At 36.5% G+C, this 18066-nt stretch overlaps 1 protein-coding gene across 12 annotated transcripts in view; it reads right to left on the bottom strand.

Moving 5' to 3' along the window:
- The window catches only part of ACER3 (alkaline ceramidase 3), a 158521-nt gene that overhangs the window by 109416 nt on the left and 31039 nt on the right, over window positions 1–18066 (bottom strand). For 7 of the 12 annotated variants that reach the window (XR_013362289.1, XR_013362288.1, XM_077867158.1 and 4 more), the window contains one exon: window positions 11705–11815. The exons of 1 other annotated variant lie outside the window; for it this stretch is intronic. Coding sequence is in view for 6 of the 11 variants with exons in the window: in XM_077867158.1 (XP_077723284.1) it covers window positions 11705–11815 (111 nt within the window). In the remaining 5 variants the exon portion in view is untranslated. Of the gene's footprint in view, window positions 1–4995; window positions 5071–11704; window positions 11816–13660; window positions 13779–18066 lie in introns of those variants that run through there. 4 more of the 12 variants (XM_077867167.1, XM_077867165.1, XM_077867166.1 and 1 more) reach the window with 2 other exon arrangements.

Below are 18066 nucleotides of genomic sequence, written 5' to 3'. Positions count from 1 at the left end.
ATGAGTCTCTTGTAGACAGCAAATAGATGGGTCCTGCTTTTTTATCCAGTCTGAAACCCTGCGCCTTTTGATGGGGTCATTAAGCCCGTTCACGTTCAGAGTTACTATTGAGAGATATGAGTTTAGTGTCATCATGATATCTATTCAGTCCTTGTTTTTGTGGTTGTTCCACTGAACTTCTTCTTAAAGGGGAATTTTAAGAGTCCCCCTTAAAATTTCTTGCAGAGCTGGTTTGGAGGTCACATATTCTTTCAGTTGCTGCCTGTCTTGAAAGCTCTTTATCTCTCCTTCCATTTTGAATGAGAGCCTTGCTGGATAAAGTATTCTTGGTTGCATGTTCTTCTCATTTAGGACCCTGAATATATCCTGCCAGCCCTTTCTGGCCTGCCAGGTCTCTGTGGAGAGGTCTGCTGTTACCCTAATACTCCTCCCCATAAAAGTCAGGGATTTCTTGTCTCTTGCTGCTTTAAGGATCTTCTCTTTATCTTTGGAATTTGCAAGCTTCACTATTAAGTGTCGAGGTGTTGAACGGTTTTTATTGATTTTAGGGGGGGATCTCTCTATTTCCTGGATCTGAATGCCTGTTTCCCTTCCCAGATTAGGAAAGTTTTCAGCTAGAATTTGTTCAAATACATATTCTGGCCCTCTGGCCCTTTCGGCGCCCTCGGGAACACCAATTAAACGTAGGTTTTTCTTCCTCAGGCTGTCGTTTATTTCCCTTAATCTATCTTCATGGTCTTTTAATTGTTTGTCTCTTTTTTCCTCAGTTTCCCTCTTTGCTATCAACTTGTCTTCTATGTCACTCACTCGTTCTTCTACCTCGTTAACCCTCGTCATTAGGACTTCTAGTTTGGATTGCATCTCATTCAATTGATTTTTAATTTCTGCCTGATTAGCTCTAAATTCTGCAGTCATGAAGTCTCTTGAGTCCTTTATGCTTTTTTCTAGAGCCACAGGTAGCTGTATAATAGTGCTTCTGAATTGGCTTTCTGACATTGAATGGTAATCCAAATTTTGTAACTCTGTGGGAGAGAGGACTGTTTCTGATTCTTTCTTTTGAAGTGAGGTTTTCCTTCTAGTCATTTTGCTCAGTGCAGAGTGGCCAAAAGCAAGTTGTATTGGGAAAAGGAGAAAAAGAGAGGAGAGAAAAAAGGAAAGAAAAGAGAAAGAGAAAAAAAGGAAGAAAAAAAGAAAAAGAGAAAGAAAAAGGAAAAAAAGGAGTGGGGTAAGGAAACAAATCAAAAAACAAAACAAAACAACAAAAAAAAAAAAAAAAAAAAAGAAAGAAAAAAAAAAAAGAACCACAGGGGAGTATCTTCTGATTCTGTGTACTTTAAGTCCCTTGGCTTCCCCTGGAAATTGTCGGTCTAGCTGGTCTTCTGGGGGAGGGGCCTGTTGTGCTGATTTCCAGGTGTTAGCACTTGGAGCTGCTCTGCCCCCTGCCTGGTGCAGGGCTCAGTGGGGGTTGTTTACCCTGTGAGGCCCCAGGAGGAACAGCCCCAGTGGCGGGGCCAGCTCTGGAAACCTGGATTCAGCCCCCGCAGTAACTCCGGAGCTTTCCGTCTGCAGGGCCTGGAGGCTCCGCGGCGGGGCCGCTGATCTGCTCAGCTCGGGGCAGGAGCGTCCTTGCTGTCCTGGGGGGAGGCCGGATCCTGGGCTGTGTCCCGGCGCCCTGTGCTCCCGGTCTGCGCTGTTGGATTCGCGCTCCCGCCCCGCAGCTCCCTCCGCGGAGCTGCCACCCAAGCCCCTCCGAGCTGCTCCGGTCCCGCCGTGCGCGCTGCAGCCCTTAGGGAGCTCGGCACACTCTCCTGGGCGCGCAGTTGCTCTGTTACTGTCCCAGGGAACCCGAGGGCATCCTAGCCCTCCTGGGTCCTGCTCCAACTCCCTGTGAGCCCCTTTCCACCGGGAAGGTTGGTGCAGCTCCTGCTTCTCCCGGACAGGGCTCTCCTGTCCTGGGGACACTCACCCCGGCCTCAGCCCGGCTCCTCGCGGGGCCCCTCCCCCTTGGATGCCTTTTGTTTGTTTTTTCCCGTCTTCCTACCTTGATAGAAGCGCGAACTCTTCTCACTGTAGCATTCCAGGTGTTCTCTCTTTAATTCTCAGGCCGAATTAATAGATTTTCAGGATAATTTGAAGGTTTTCTAGGTAATTTGGTGGAGACAGGTGATTTGGAGACCCTATTCTTCTGCCATCTTGCCCCTCCCCTGGCTATTTTTTAAAAAGATTTTATTTATTTATTTATTTGAAAAAGAGAAGGGGAACATGAGCAGGGGGAGAAGGAGGGGCAGAGGGCTCAGCAGGGAGCCCACGGGGCCTTATCCCAGGACCCCGAGATCATGACCTGAGCTGAAGGCAGACATTTTAACTGACCGAGCCACTCAGGCACCGCATCCTTAGTATATATATTTTTTTTAAGATTTTATTTATTTATTCTTGAAAGAGAGAGAAAGAGGCATAGACATAGGGAGAAGCAGGCTGGGGAGCCTGATGCAGGACTCGATCCCAGGACTCTGGGATCACGCCATGAGCCAAAGGCAGATGCTCAAACACTGAGCCACCCAGGTGCCCCTCCATCCTCAATATTAGGGATACTAAATCTCTACCTGTAGCATAAGTCATAAATATTTTCACCTTTTGGTCTTTTGCTTTGACTTTACTTATAGTATTCTTTTGCCAAACCAAAGGTTTTATTTAATTGGCCAACATTTTCTTTTATTACATCTGGATGCTGAATCATAGCTACAACGACTTTCTTCTGCACAGTTAGGATATAGAAGAATTCATGTGCATTTTCTTGCAGTACTTACAAGATTTTAGTTTTTATAATGAGGTCTCTGATCATTTAAAACTTATTCTTATGCATGATATGAGGTATACATACATCTATTCTGTTCCTCTAAATATTATTAAATTATTCACCTTTTCTCCCAGTGATTAGAGATGCAATCTTTATCATATACTAAACTCTAATATGGGCTTGGGTATTTAGACCTTTTTATTTTTTTCTAAAGATTTTATTTATTTATTTATTTTAGAGTGAGAGAGAAAGCAAGCATGAGTGAGGGAGAGGGCAGAGCTGGAGGGAGAGGGAGGATTCTGTACTGAGCCCAGAGCCCCACATGGGGCCCAATCTCAAGACTCTGAGATCATGACCTGTACTGAAACGAAGAGTTAGAAGCTCAACCAACTAAGCCACCCAAGTACCCCTATTTATGCCTTAAAAAAAAAAAAATTCCACTTTACTATCTATTGGAATACCAGTACTACATACTATTTTACCAATAAGTGTTTTAGAATATAATATATAGGAAGAGTAGTATATCCTTATAGCTCTTCCTTTTTAAAGATTGCCTAGGTATCTTCGCATGTTTATATTTTCATACGAACTCTCCTAATGAAAAAGACTTACTGGTTTTTCTATTAATAATTATTTTAATGAATATAATTTAGTTAATAAATTAACCCAGACTAATAGAAATCTTTAAGTTGTCTGTCCAAAAACAACTTTTTATTTGTTCAGATTTACTTTCATGTCATCAAGTGTCTTAAAGATCTTTTCACACAGATACTACATATTTCTTATTAAATTTATTCATAGATATTTTATGTTTTGAAATGGTACTTTAAATGGGGTTTTCTTTACTATTATCTCTAACGGGATATTGTTTGTATGTGTGAAGATTATTGCTTTTTATAATTTTAAGCCTGATACTTCACCAAATAGTTTTGTTGTTTGAGTTAGCTTGGTAATTGATTCTCTAGACTAGAGTTTTCAGGAATGCTACGGTATCTGGTTTTTTTTTTTTTTTTAAAGATTTTATTTATGTATTCATAAGAGACACAGAGAGAGAGGCAGACATATAGATAGAGGGAGAAGCAGGCTCCTTGCAGGGAGCCTGACGCAGAACTAGATCCCTGGATGGGGATCATGCCCTGAGCCGAAGGCAGGAGCTCAACCGCTGAGCCACCCAGGCGTCCCTGCTATGATATCTGTTAACAAAGATAGTTTCCTTCTTTCTCAATTTTTAGGCCCTTAATAATTTTCTCTAGTATAAATGCACTGATTAATGTTTTTAGTGCTTCCGTACTGAGTAATAAAATGCTGGCTTTAGGATTGAGATATGTCTATTACCATATTAATACAGTATCCATCAATTCCTAATTTCTTGGGTTTTCTTTTTAATAAGAAATGGATATGAAATTTTGACAAAGCATTTTTCAGCATTTATGAAGATAATCACATGGTTTTTCTTCTTGAATTTACTACTGTAATATATTGTATTAATGGATCTCCTAAATGTGAATGATCTACACTCTGGGAAATAAACTCCAGTTGTCATGGTATATTATTTTCCAAATGTGGGGCCAGATTCTATTTATTATCTACTACTTTTTAAAATAAGAAAATAGAGAATTAAATAAATTTAACTATCTTGTTAATAACTCAAAAAAAAAAAAAAAAAGCTTTAAAACCACAAATTCTTTTGTTTTTTAAGTTTGGCACAAACTGATTTGACAGTAAAATCTGACCTGATTGGACATAAGGCTATTCATAGTAATTTTTTACCCCAGTTAGTGTAAATATTCGTCTTAAGCGGCAAGATGAATAGTTCACCTATGGAGTGCTACCCCAAGTCTTGGTGGGCTTAGTAGATCTATTGTAGTACATATAATCTATTAATTTTCTAAAATCCAAAAGCAATCTGAATTTAGAAATACTTCTGGTTCCAAGGAATCAAATAAGGACTTATTAATCTATATTAGTGGTGTAATTGCAAGAAATTTTAAAAAAAATATTGAGCTCAAGGGCTTTCTCTGACCTTCAGAGAGTAAATTTCATAAGGATGCTTTCCATGAAGAGATACTGATGCAAGAGGCCCAAGAATTTCATTATGATGCCTCTACTGTGCTCTATTTTTTATCTCCCTTAATTACCCCTAAACCTTCCTCAGTTGGAAAAAGGTTACAGGAAAAAATAATTTAGAAAATATGTACCTCCATATATTCACAGGAATATCAGAAGACAGCAGATTACCACAATATGTGGAATAGTTACTCAAACCATCATATCTGTATAAACATAAAAAAAATGACTTTTGGTCATTAATATGCAAATGAATTCACTTAATAAGACATCGATCCCTAAAGAGAAAAATCCTCAAATTCAAGGTGACAATCAATCTTCAACAATTAGGAGTGGCTGCCTGGATCCTAAATATCAGGTACAATGGGAAAAGTAGCTATACCTCACCAGAAAGAGATACAGTGCCTATATATATATATCGCTAATTTCAAGTCTTCTGTATCTTTAATCTCCTCGATTGCTTTTCTTCCTTCAGCCCCACCCCTTAGACATAAACACTCAACATCCTCCCTCTCACATATTGTGCACATTCCTCCATTTTCCGTGACCACTGGTTTTAAATTTTTAATCAAGAATTGAGATATACCATTAAATTTACTCAATGCATGATTTTATGAATTTTAGTAAATTTAAAAAGTTGTGCAATATCACAATCCAGTTTTGTGGTAATTCCATCTGCCCTTATGCCCACCTGTAGTCAACATCCAGTCCCACCCAAAACCCTATGTAACTAATGATTTCCTTCTTATCTCCATTAATTTTGCCTTCTCCAGAAATTTCATTCAAATAGAATCATATAATCTGTTTTGTGTCTTTTAGTTTCTTTCACTTGGCATAATATTTGAGGTTCCTCTTTTTTGTTACATGCATCAGTTCTCTCCTTTTTGTTTGGTAATAATTTATGATATCCGCATTGATATTCATATTAGTCCTTAATTTTCCTTTTTTTAATGGCACTTTAACAGGTTTACATAACAATGCTGTTTTCTTCATAAAATGAATATGGAAATTTTCATCATTATGCATGCTTTGAAAAAATTTATGTTAACACTGGGACTATCTTGTCTTTGAAGTTTTAGTAGAACTCAAAGAAACTATCTGGGTCTGGTATTATTTATGGAGTACCTTGATAACTTACTCTATTTTCATATAAACAATGGTCTATTCAAAGCTTTCTATCTTTCCTGGGGTCAATTTTGCTAAACTATTTTCTTAGTAAATTATCCAATTCTAAATTTAGTTTCAGAGCTTTTATCTTAATTTTTTTTAAAGAACTCAGCAAATTAAAATTCTAGTTTACTGTTGAACAGTATTGTTTCACATATACAACAAACAGGCCAAAAGAGGTTTTAAAATTTAATTCCTTTGTTTCGATGGGTGTTTCCCTTCGTCTTTTTTTTTTTTTTTTTAAGATTTTATCCATTTATTCATGAGAGACACACAGTGAGGCAGAAACACAGGCAGAGGGAGAAGCAGGCTCCATGCAGGGAGCCCGATATGGGACTCATCCCAAGACCACAGGATCATCCCCGAGCCAAAGGCAGACGCTAAAACGCTGAGCCACCCAGGTGTCCTTGTCATTTCTTATGTCTGTTTATGCTTGCTCCTTTTTTCTTAGGTTAGCTAGTTGCCTACTTTTTCTTTAAAAGGGGGAGGGGAGTTGATGCATTCATTAGAACTATGTTTTTCTGTCCTTTATCTTGTTAGTTTCTGCTTCTGTCTTTATAATTTCCTCCCTTGGACTTTCATATGATTTACTTTGTGGTCCTTTTTTCTTGCCTTTTGAGATCTTAACTAATATTTTACTTTGTCTTATATTTTATTATTAAGTTTTTAAACCTATGGATTGTCCTCTGATGGCTGCTTTAAATAAATCCCACAGATTACGATATGCAAAATTTTTGTTACAATTCTATTTTAAGGATTTTATAATTTCACTTTACATTTTCCCTTTCATTTAGAATTAATAGATTTAAAATTTTTGAAAAGAAGAACGTTTTCCTGGTTTAAATTTGTTAATTTTTAGCATGGATGCACTGTGATGATATATTATTTTATTATTTCCATTTAATGTTCCACTCTTGTTCTTATGAACATTTTATGCACACTTGAGAAGAGGGCCTATATTCCATAAGGGTATGAAATTCAGCATAAATTCATGTTGTCAACTTTATTAGTTATGTTGTTAGGTCTTAGATATTGTTAATTTTTGTTGTTCACTTCACCTGTTTTGTACTGAGTGTGGCATATTATAATCTTCTATCATTATAGTTCTTTTTTTTAATTAATTAATTATTTATTTATGATAGTCACGGGGGGGGGGGGGGCAGAGACACAGGCAGAGGGAGAAGCAGGCTCCATGCACCGGGAGCCCGATGTGGGTGGGATTCGATCCTGGGTCTCCAGGTTTGGCAGGCGCCAAACTGCTGCGCCACCCAGGGATCCCTATCATTATAGTTCTATTTCTCCCTGTATCTCTTATAGTTTCTGCTATATAAAAATGGTATTTGTATTATTTGGTGCAGAGATATTTATAACTGTTGTATTTTCATTCTGAATCATGACTTCTAGAATTTTAAAAGTCTTTCTTTTTCACATTTAATGCTTTTTAATAAGAATTCTACTTTATATGATATCGAGATCACTAGCCTTACCTTCTTATGATTTCCAAATTTTCTGAATCATTTTGTTTTAGGTGTGTCTTTTGTATAAAGTTTAGTCTTGTTTAGTAAGCAAATTTTTTAATGTTTTCATTTTGACAATTAAGCTCATTTGTATTAATTGAAATGATAAGTTCAATCTCAACTCTATCATCTTACTATAATTGTTACACATCATTTTATATTTAGTATTTTTCTAAGTAGTAAGTCTTTTTTGCTCTTTAAAAAATTTCTTTTGGTAGGTAGGAAAGAGTTTTTTTTGTTTCAGGGGTTTCTTTATTTCTTATGAATTTTATAGTTCCCTGAGTCCCCTTTTCTTTTCTTATTTGATCTTTATAATCCAACTTGTTATGCTTAAATCATATTCTTTAATACTCAAATTATTACATAGGCAACAGTCAACGAACTTCTTCTACTTTGCTCTTTCCTTCCCTCATTAAAAATATTCCTCATTCTGGGACTCCTGGGTGGCTCAGTGATTGAGCGTCTGCCTTCGGCTCAAGGGCATGATCCTGGAGTCCCAGGATTGAGTCCCGCATCAGGCTTCCTGCCTAGAGCCTGCTTCTCCCTCTGCCTGTGTCTGCGCCTCTCTCTCTCTCTCTCTCTGTCTCTCATGAACAAATAAATAAAATCTTTAAAAAAAAAACAAACTCACTCTTTCTACTTATTAGACTATATAATGTCCGTCTATTATCCTTCAGTCCTATCCCACTTGTTGCAGCCTTAGATCTATAGTTGAATATGTTAAAGGCTCATCATCAGACATTTTGCCAAAGTTTTCCCAGTTTTCTCTTACTTGGATAAACATCATTCCTTAGTATAATGTAGTCAGCAGAACCTTCTGTGATGATGGATATGCTCTGTATCTGTATTGCCCAACAGGGTAGCCATGAGCCACATATAAATACTGAGCACTTGAAATGTAGCTAGTAGACACTAACTTAGTACAGGGCTCACAGATTTATGAGGAAGGAGTCACATGTATAATAGTCAGTGAGTACCTGCATGTTTAAAAATGTCTTCTTATAACCCGGATATTTGAAAAAAACTTGACTGGAATAGGAAATCCATTTTTAATGTTTAATCCAACACCAAAAATGCTGTTTCACTGGTGCTTTTCTTTTGTTTTGCTGATGATGTCTAATGCCAATCTAATTTATTTGCCCTAGTCAGTAACCCAGCCTTTTTTTTTTTTTTTTTTAAAGATTTTTATTTATTCATGAGAGACACAGAGACACAGGCAGAGACAAGGCAGAGGGGGAAAGCAGGCTCCCTGCATGGAGCCTGATGTAGGATTGTATCCCAGGACTCCGGGATCACACCCTGAGTCAAAGGCAGATGCTCAACTGCTGAGCCACCCAGGCGTCCCTGTAACCCAGCCTTTTTTACTAGAGCTTTAAGGATTTTCTTTTCTTTTCATTTTTAAAATCCAGTGGTTTTACAAGGCTATGTTTCAGAGTAAACCATTCCAAGTCAGTCTTAAGAGGTAAAAATGGACCTTTTAATACACAGATTCATTTTTCTTCTTTCATTTATAAAAAAATTTATTGAATTATAGTTTTTTTTTTTTTTTTAAGATTTATTTATTCATGAGAGACAGAGAGAGGCAGAGACATAGGCAGAGGGAGAAGCAGGCTCCATGCAGGGAGCTCAATGCAGGACTCGATCCTGGAACCTGGGATCATGCCCTGAGCTGAAGGCAGGTGCTCAACCACTGAGCCATCCAGGCGTCCCTGGATTATAGTTTTAAACGTAAACTCTATTTCACTGTTTTGTTTTTCTTCTCCAGGGACTCCAATTATATGTTTATGATATCTTCTCTGCCTCTCTTCCATTTCAATTACTTTCTCTCTGACCCTTTTATCTCATTTTCATTCTTTTGCTTATTTCTCTGCCTTCTCAAGTACCCCTGATTAAACTGTCAACACATTGTAATTCAACCTTAATATTTTTCCTAAATTTAATCAATTTTAATTTTATTTCTTTGGGGAGAAGGAGGTGTTATTTGTTTTTAAATTTTTGATTCATTTCTTTGAGGGTACCTAATTCAGCTAGGAGTTTTGTGCTACTCTGTCCTTCTGCTTTGTAACTAGTTGTAGGGAAAGGATGCCCAGGAGCCAAAAAATCTTATTCTCATTTTCTGTTTTCTTTTTACAGTAATTTTATATGGATGTAGACTGCTTCTTTTGGTCTATTTATGGAAAGCGTAAAGATTTTCGGGGGGCTTAAAAAATTCCTAGTTCAAGACTGCCCCCTTCTGTGAGAATAGTGAGGTTTAACGCCCTTTTCCAAAAAATACTTATTTACTTGGGAGGGTGGGGAGTGGAGGATAAGGGTCTGACATGTTTGAGTTTCTTTGTTTCCATAGGATATTAATTCCTCCCTCTAGATTCCTTCTTTCCCTTCACTAACATATCTCCAAAGGGTCTCTCCCTCTTCTTCTTTAAAATAATTTTGTTTTTTTGAGAGAGAAAGAATCCCAAGCAAGCTCTACACTCAGCATGGACCCCTACACAGAGATGAAATCCCATGACCCTGAGATCATGACCTGAGCAGAAATCAAGAGTCAGATGCTTAACCAAATCAGCCATGCAGGCACCCTAGTCCCACTCCTTTCTATTTCTCTCTTTCCCAGAAGTACTTTTCCAAAAATGCCACCTTAGGTCTTAAATACTTTTAAGTAATTTACACCTTTAGCCAGTATTGTGATCTACCAAATCTTAGATTGCTTTCAGAAATTTTGCATTTAAGGTGAATTTTTATTTATTTATATATTCCAGACTTAGGCTCTCAATCCCTCTCCTCTCTTCCATGCAGTTTTTCAAACTTCCCCAAGTCTAAAACATCAAAGATTGTTCTGTTGAAATTTGGTGTTTTCGCTTATTTAAAAATGATTTGAAGTTCACATATTCTTTTTCTCATGGTAAGCTGAAAGTATCAAATAAGTGTGTCATTATTTACTTTCTTACTCTATATAGTTTTCCAGGAGGAGGAATGGACAAATTCTAATTTAGGAGGCCACCATTATCCTAGGGCAACCAGAAAGTTCCTTAAATCTTTTTATTTTATTGTTACTACTGATTGTGATTTGTCAATATTTTATGAACATTCTTAAAACATCCCAGGAAGTAGGGGCACCTAGGTGTCACAGTCAATTAAGCTTCCAACTCTTGGTTTAGGCTTGGGTCATGATCTTAGAGTCCAGAGATCGAGCGAGCACTATGTTGGGCTCTGTGCTAAGTATGGAGTCTGCATTAGAATCTCTCCATCCGGGATCCCTGGGTGGCTCAGCGGTTTAGCACCTGCCTTCGGCCCGGGGCATGATCCCAGGGTCCTGGGATCAAGTCCCACATTGGGTTCCCTGCATGGAGCCTGCTTCTCCCTCTGCCTGTGTCTCTGCCTCTCTCTGTGTCTCTCATGAATAAATAAATAAAATTAAAAAAATAAAAATAAAAAACGAACTAGAATCAACTTTGTTGTTTTTGTCATTACAATGATAATGCAAGAACATGGCAGAGAGTTTCCCGTCTTATGCTCTGGTAGAGTTCATTTATCCATCCATCCAATACTTACTGAAGACCACTAAATTGCCAGTCAATAGGGACACAAAGATAACCAAGACATGGTCCCTGCCTCACAGACAAGTAGAGGAATATGAGTAAGTTGCAAAAGGTTAAACAGAGTACAATATCCTTTATAAAAAGTCTGAAAATATGCAAACCATATCATATATACTTTTAAGTATACATATATATGTAGTATAAATACAAAAACATGTGAGAAAATGATAATCAAATTAAGTTAGGGGTTAACTCTGGGAGGATGAGGGGAATAAAATCAGGCAGAAATACAAATGTAGCTTAAGTTTTATCCATAGTATATTTCCTTAAAAAAGAAAAAAATCTGAAACAAATATAGCAAAGTACTAATATGTGACAAAGATACATGGGTATGTTTGTTATATTATCTCTATTATTTCCTATGTGCTTGAAATATTCTATTTTTTTAAAAAACTACTCAACATGCAGTTCAGTTTACTGGAATTTTAAGTCAGAAGTTTCAGAATATATTCCAGTTGTGTAATAAACAATATAAAATTAAGAACCAATTTTAGGTATGAATGAGAAAAATAACCCATGTGAATATTATACATTGTTTTTAGATGAAGTGTTGTACATACCTGTGAGTGCTAAATAAGAAGCAATGTACCGCTTTTCCAGTCCATCTCTAACACTCTGAATTGCACCAAAAATTGGAGGTATAATCATAATCAGGTTACTCACTGTATTCCCTATAGGGGAAAAACACAAGAAAATAATTATATTAGTCAATACCACGTTAAATAAAAATACACACACTTGGCCCTTAATAAAAATTAAATTGGTGACTTCTAAGAAACATGGTGAAAAGATATTTATAAGGTACTAAAGGAAAATAATTCTCTACTCAAAAAAATTTTATAGAAGAATTCAATTAAAATAACAAGTAAAAGAGATTTTTTTTGGATGCCTGGGTAGCTCAGTGGTTGAGCATCTGCCTTTGGCTCAGGGCGTGATCCTGGAGTCCCAGGATCAAGTCCCACATCGGGCTCCCTGCATGAAGCCTACTTCTCCCTCTGCCTGTGTCTCTGCCTCTGTGTGTGTGTGTCTCTCATGAATAAATAAATAAAATCTTAAAAAAAAAAAACAAAAAAAGAAACTAAGATTTTTCAATCAGAACATCCACTAAAGGAAATTCTAAAGATGAAAAGGGCAAGTATCTCAGAAAGAACCTCAAAAACACAGCAAAAAATGAATTGGAGAAGATAGCCATAGAGACTGAGAGAGCAATCTATGGATACAGTAATGACAGGATAAAATACAGTATTGTGCTACTTTTGTTTGTGGAATAAAACAGCAACAAAGTGGGGTAAGAATTTTGCGTGTCTCTTTAAAATTTCATTTATGGTAATATATTTAATTTCTTGTTTCTAGCAGTGGATCTTCAACTGATTTTTGTTCCTGTCTTTACAAAAACAAACCTAAACATGAAAACCAAAGAAGCAATAAATACCCTAAAGCAGAAATAGGCAGTAAAATGGGGAAAGAAATGGATAAACTATTTTATAAATTGATTCTGGGTAAAATAAAGTAACACAAAACATTCAAAATTCCAAATGAATGATTTTCAACATAGGAGCTGATATCAAGATAAGTATCAATTAATGGACATATACAGAACACTCTACCATTTAGCATATACATTATTCTCAAGTATACATGGAACATTTGGACAGACTGTACATTAGGCTATAAGTTTCCAATAAACTTGAAAAGATAGATAACATACAAAATATGTCCTCCAACCACAACAAAATTAAGTTAGAAATAACCAAACAAAAACAAAAATTCACTAATCTGTGGAAATTAAATGACATATTCTTTTCTTTCCTTTCTTTGGGGGAGCTATTTGCCTTCCCAATCATTCTCCCTTTTTTCTTAATAAAAGAACCCCAATTTTTAACCTGAATACATTGATACTTAGCTAAGAAAACTACATTTCCAAGACCCCTTTGCAGCTTGGAATGGCTATGAGACTTGAGTTCAAGGTAAATGGAAGTCTGCCATGGTCATTTCAAGATGGATGTCAAAGAAATTACTGCCTAAGTTTTCTTCTATGAGTTTTATGATTTCAGGTCTTAATTCAGGTCTTTAATCCATTTTGTGTATGGTTTAAGAAAGTGGTCCAGTTTCATTCTTTTACATGTAGCTATCCAGTTTTCCCAGCACCATTTATGAAGGGGTTGTCTTTTGCCCATTGTATATTCTTACCTCCTTTGTTAAAGATTAAATGACTATATAAGTATGGGTTTATTTCTGGGCTCTCTATTCTGTTCCATCAATCAATGTATCCATTTTTGTGGCAGTACCATACTTTTTTGATAAATACCATATTCTTAAACAACCAATAGATCAAAGAAGAAATCACAAGGGAAAATAGATGAATTAAAGTGGATGAATTTATTTTAACACAGATAAAAAATACACACAACATAAAATAAACATAACATCCCAAAATTCACGGGATGTAACAAAAGCAGCACTAAGGGGAAATGTATAGCTATAAACGCTTGCATTAAAAAACAAGATCAGGGCACCTGGATCAAGGTCGGTTAAGCATCCAACTCTTGATTTCGCCTCAGGTCATAATCTCAGGGTTATGAGATCAAGCCTCGACTTGGGCTTCCTGCTGAGCACGGAGCCTCGGGATTCTCTCTCCTTCTGCTCCTTCCCACCCACCCACTCACTCTCTTTCTCTCTCTTGCTCTCAGTCTCTAAAAACAAAATAGCAACAAGAAAGACTGTCAAGCTGAAATGAAATAATGCTGATTATTAACATGAATATATATAAAAACATACAACATACTGGTGAAGGTAGGTATATGGTTCAAGTCTGAATACTCTAATACTGTAATATGATGGTATATTAATCACTTAATTCTATAACTTATAAAGATGGAAGGACAAAAGCATTAAAAATAACTATTAGCTACAAATGACATATCCAATTAAGTTAGTGTCCAAAATACAATTTTATTTTATTTTATTTATTTATTTTTTAAATAGTGCTGTATTTTTTTTTTAATTTTTATTTATTTATGATAGTCACAGAGAGAGAGAGAGAGGCAGAGACATAGGCAGAGGGAGAAGCAGGCTCCATGCACCGGGAGCCTGATGTGGGATTCGATCCCGGGTCTCCAGGATCGCGCCCTGGGCCAAAGGCAGGCGCCAAACCGCTGCACCACCCAGGGATCCCAAAATACAATTTTAGTATATGTGCTGCCGAAGTGAGCAGTGTCCAAAAAACAAAAAGAACTGATACACTACCCAAAAAATAAAATAATCTAATTAAAAAATGGCCAGAAAATATGAACAGATATTTCTCTAAAAGAGACATGCAGATGGCCAACAGACACATGAAAAGATGCTCAACATCACTTATCATCAGGGAAATGCAAATCAAAACCACAATGGGGTATCACCTCATACCGGTCAGAATGGCTAAAATAACACAAGAAACAACAGGTATTGGCAAGGATATGGAGAAAAAGGAACTCTTGTACACTGTGGGCAGGACTGCAAACTGGTGTAGCCACTGTGGAAAACAGTGGAGGTTCCTCATAAAGTTAAAAATAGAACTACCCTGCCATACAATAATCGCACTACTGGGTATCTACTCAAAGAATATGAAAACATTCATTTGAAGGGATATATGCACCCTATGTTTATTGCAGCATAATTAATAGCCAATTACGGAAGCAGCTTGAGTGTCCACCCATAGATAAATGGATAAAGATGCAGTATATATATACACAATGTAATATTTTTCAGCCATAACAAAAAATGAAATCTTGCCATTTGCAACAACACAGATGGATTTACACAGTATAATGCTAAGCAAAATAAGCCAGAGAAAGACAAATACCATATGATTTCACTTATATATGGAATTTAAGAAACAAATGAGCAAAGGAAAAAAAAAAAAAGAGAGACAGACAGACAAACCCAAGAAACAGATTTCTAACTACAGAGAACAAATTAATGGTTACCAGAGTGGAGGTGGGGGTTGGGGGAAGAAGGAGTTATATAGAGTATAGGAATTAAGGGATCCCTGGGTGGCGCAGCGGTTTGGCGCCTGCCTTTGGCCCAGGGCGTGATTCTGGAGACCCGGGATCGAATCCCGCGTCGGGCTCCCAGTGCATGGAGCCTGCTTCTGCCTATGTCTCTGCCTCTCTCTCTCTCTCTGTGACTATCATAAATAAAAAAAAAAAAAAAAAAAAAAAAGAAAAAGGAATTAAGGGTACACTTATCACAATGAGCACTGAGTAATGTATAGAATTGATGAATGTCTACATTGTACACCTGGAACTAATATAACACTGAATGTTAACAGTACTGAAATTAAAATACTTTTTTAAAACTACAGTAACCTATTAATGAACAGGCAATTAAAAAACAGGTAAGTTGTGATATCAAAATTTACAAGGAAGGGAATAACAGTGTAGAGTTTAGTAAGTAAAGTTATCAGCATAAAAAAAGAATGCTCTGTCTTTAAGTTGTATTATGTAAGCCTCATGGTAACCACAAAGCAAAACCTACAGAAAAATAAAGAGGGAAACACAGCATGAAACTATAAAAAATCATCAATTCACAAAGGAATAAGGGAACTATATATAACAGCCAGAAAATAGTAAGACGGCATTAGTAAGTCCTTAACTATCAATAATTGCTATAAATGTAAATGGATTAAATTCTACAATTAAAAGCCACACAGTGGTTGGATGGATAAAAAACAAGATCCAACTATAGGCTGGCTATAATCAATTCACTTTACATTAATGACATGCATATGCTCAAAGTGAAGGCATGAAAAAGATATTCCATGCAAGTGAAACCAAAAGAGGGTAGGGGTAGCTATACTTAGACAAAACAGACTTTAGGAAAAGAACTGTAACAAAAGACAAAGAAGATCATTATGTAATAACAAAGGCTTAATTCATAAAGAGGATATAATAACTAAATATGTATGCACCTATCATCAGAGCACCTAAATATATTAAGAAACACTAAGAGTTCTGAAGGGAGAAAGACAAAATGCAATTAATAGTGAGAGACTTCACTACCCCACTTTCAACAATGAATAGTAAATCCAGAAAACTAAAACAGAAAAGTTGGGCTTAAACTACACTTAACACCAAAAGGACCTAACAGACATATGTAGAACATTCCATCCAAAAGCAGAATATACATGCTCCAGGATAGATCATATGTCACAAAATAAATGTTAGCAAAAATTTAAAAACTGAAATCATAGAAAGTATCTTTTCTGACCACAGTAGTATAAAACTAGAAATCAATAACACAGAGGAAAACTAGAAATTCACAAATATGTGGAAATTAAACAACATACTCCTGAACAACCAATGGAGCAAAGAAGAAATCAAAAGGTACATTTAAAAATATCTTGAAATAAGTGAAAATGGAAACACAACATACCAAACTTTATGAGATACAGCTAAAACAGTTCCAAAGGAAAGTTTATAGAAATAAATACCTGTAGTAAGAAAAAAAAAAAAAAGAAAAGAAAAAAAGAAGGGTGCCTGGGTGGTTCAGTTAAGAATCTGCCTTTGTCTTAGGTCATGATCCCAGAGTCCTGGGATAGAGCCCCATGTCAGGCTCCCTGATCAGTGGGGAGCCTGCTTCTCCCTCTCTCTACCCCACTCATGTTCTTTCTTGCTCTATCTCCCTCTCAAATAAATCTTTAAAAAAAAAAAAAAAGAAAGAAAGAAGAAAAAAGAAAGATCTCAGGGTACCTAAGTGGCTCAGTTGGTTGAGTGTCTGAATCTTGATTTTGGCCCAGGTCATGATCTTGGGGTCATAAGACTGAGCCCAGCATTGGGTTCTGTGCTTAGCGGGAAGTCCGCTTGAGATTCTCTCTCCCTCTGCCCCTCCCCCCACCATGAGCTCATTCTCTGTCTCTCAAATAAATAAATAACCTTTTTTAAAAAGGAAAAAGACCTCAAGTAAACAACCTAACTTTATATCTCAAAGTACTGGAAAACAACAGACTAAGCCCAAAGTTAGGAGAAGAAAAGAAATAAAAATCAGAGTGGAAATAATTGAATTAGAATGAAACTAAGAACTAGTTGTTTTGTTTTTTTAAAAAAAGATTTTATTTATTTATTCATGAGAGACACACAGAGAGGCAGAGACATAGGTAGAGGGAGAAGCAGGTTCCATGCAGGAAGCCTGATGCAGGATTTGATCCCAGGACCTGGGATCATGTCCTGAGCTAAAGGCAGATGCTCAACCACTGAGCCACCCAAGCAGCCCAAAAAGAACTAGTTTTTTTTTTTTTAAAGATTAAAAATTGACACACCTTTAGCTACACTAACTCAGAAAAAAAGCGAGAGAATTCAAATAAATAAAATCAGAACTAAAAGAGGACATTACAACCAATACCACAGAAACAAAAAGGATCCTGAGAGACTACTATGAGCAATTATACACGAAAAAATTGTAAAACCTAGAAAAATGGATTAATTCCTAGATATATACAATCCACCAAGACTGAATCAGGAAGAAAATCTTAATAAAACAATAACAAGTAAGGATACTCAACACAGAAAAGCTGAAGACAAGTAGTTTTCATTGGCGAATTCTACTAAACATTTAAAAGGATTAACACCAAACCTTCTCAAACTGTTCCAAAAAAAATAGAAGAGAAGAGAATACTTCCAAAGTTGTACGCACAAATCCAGCATTACCCTAATACCAAATACTATATGAATTCATGTATATTTAGAATCTAAAAAAATGAAACTCAGAAATAGAGAACTGAGTGGTTGTTACCAAGGGTTGGGGTGGGGAACTGGATGATGAGGACATACTGGTGTACCAACTTCCAGTTAGAGGACTAACAAGTTCTGGAGATTTAATATACAGCATGGTGACTACAGCTAATAATAATATACTTAAAAGTTGCTAAAGTTTGGCCAGCTGT

This window comes from Canis aureus, chromosome 23 (genome assembly GCF_053574225.1).
Source record: "Canis aureus isolate CA01 chromosome 23, VMU_Caureus_v.1.0, whole genome shotgun sequence".
Classification (NCBI taxonomy): domain Eukaryota; kingdom Metazoa; phylum Chordata; class Mammalia; order Carnivora; family Canidae; genus Canis; species Canis aureus.
The sequence above is the reverse complement of the archived record's forward strand: the minus strand, read 5'-3'. Positions and strand labels throughout refer to the sequence as shown.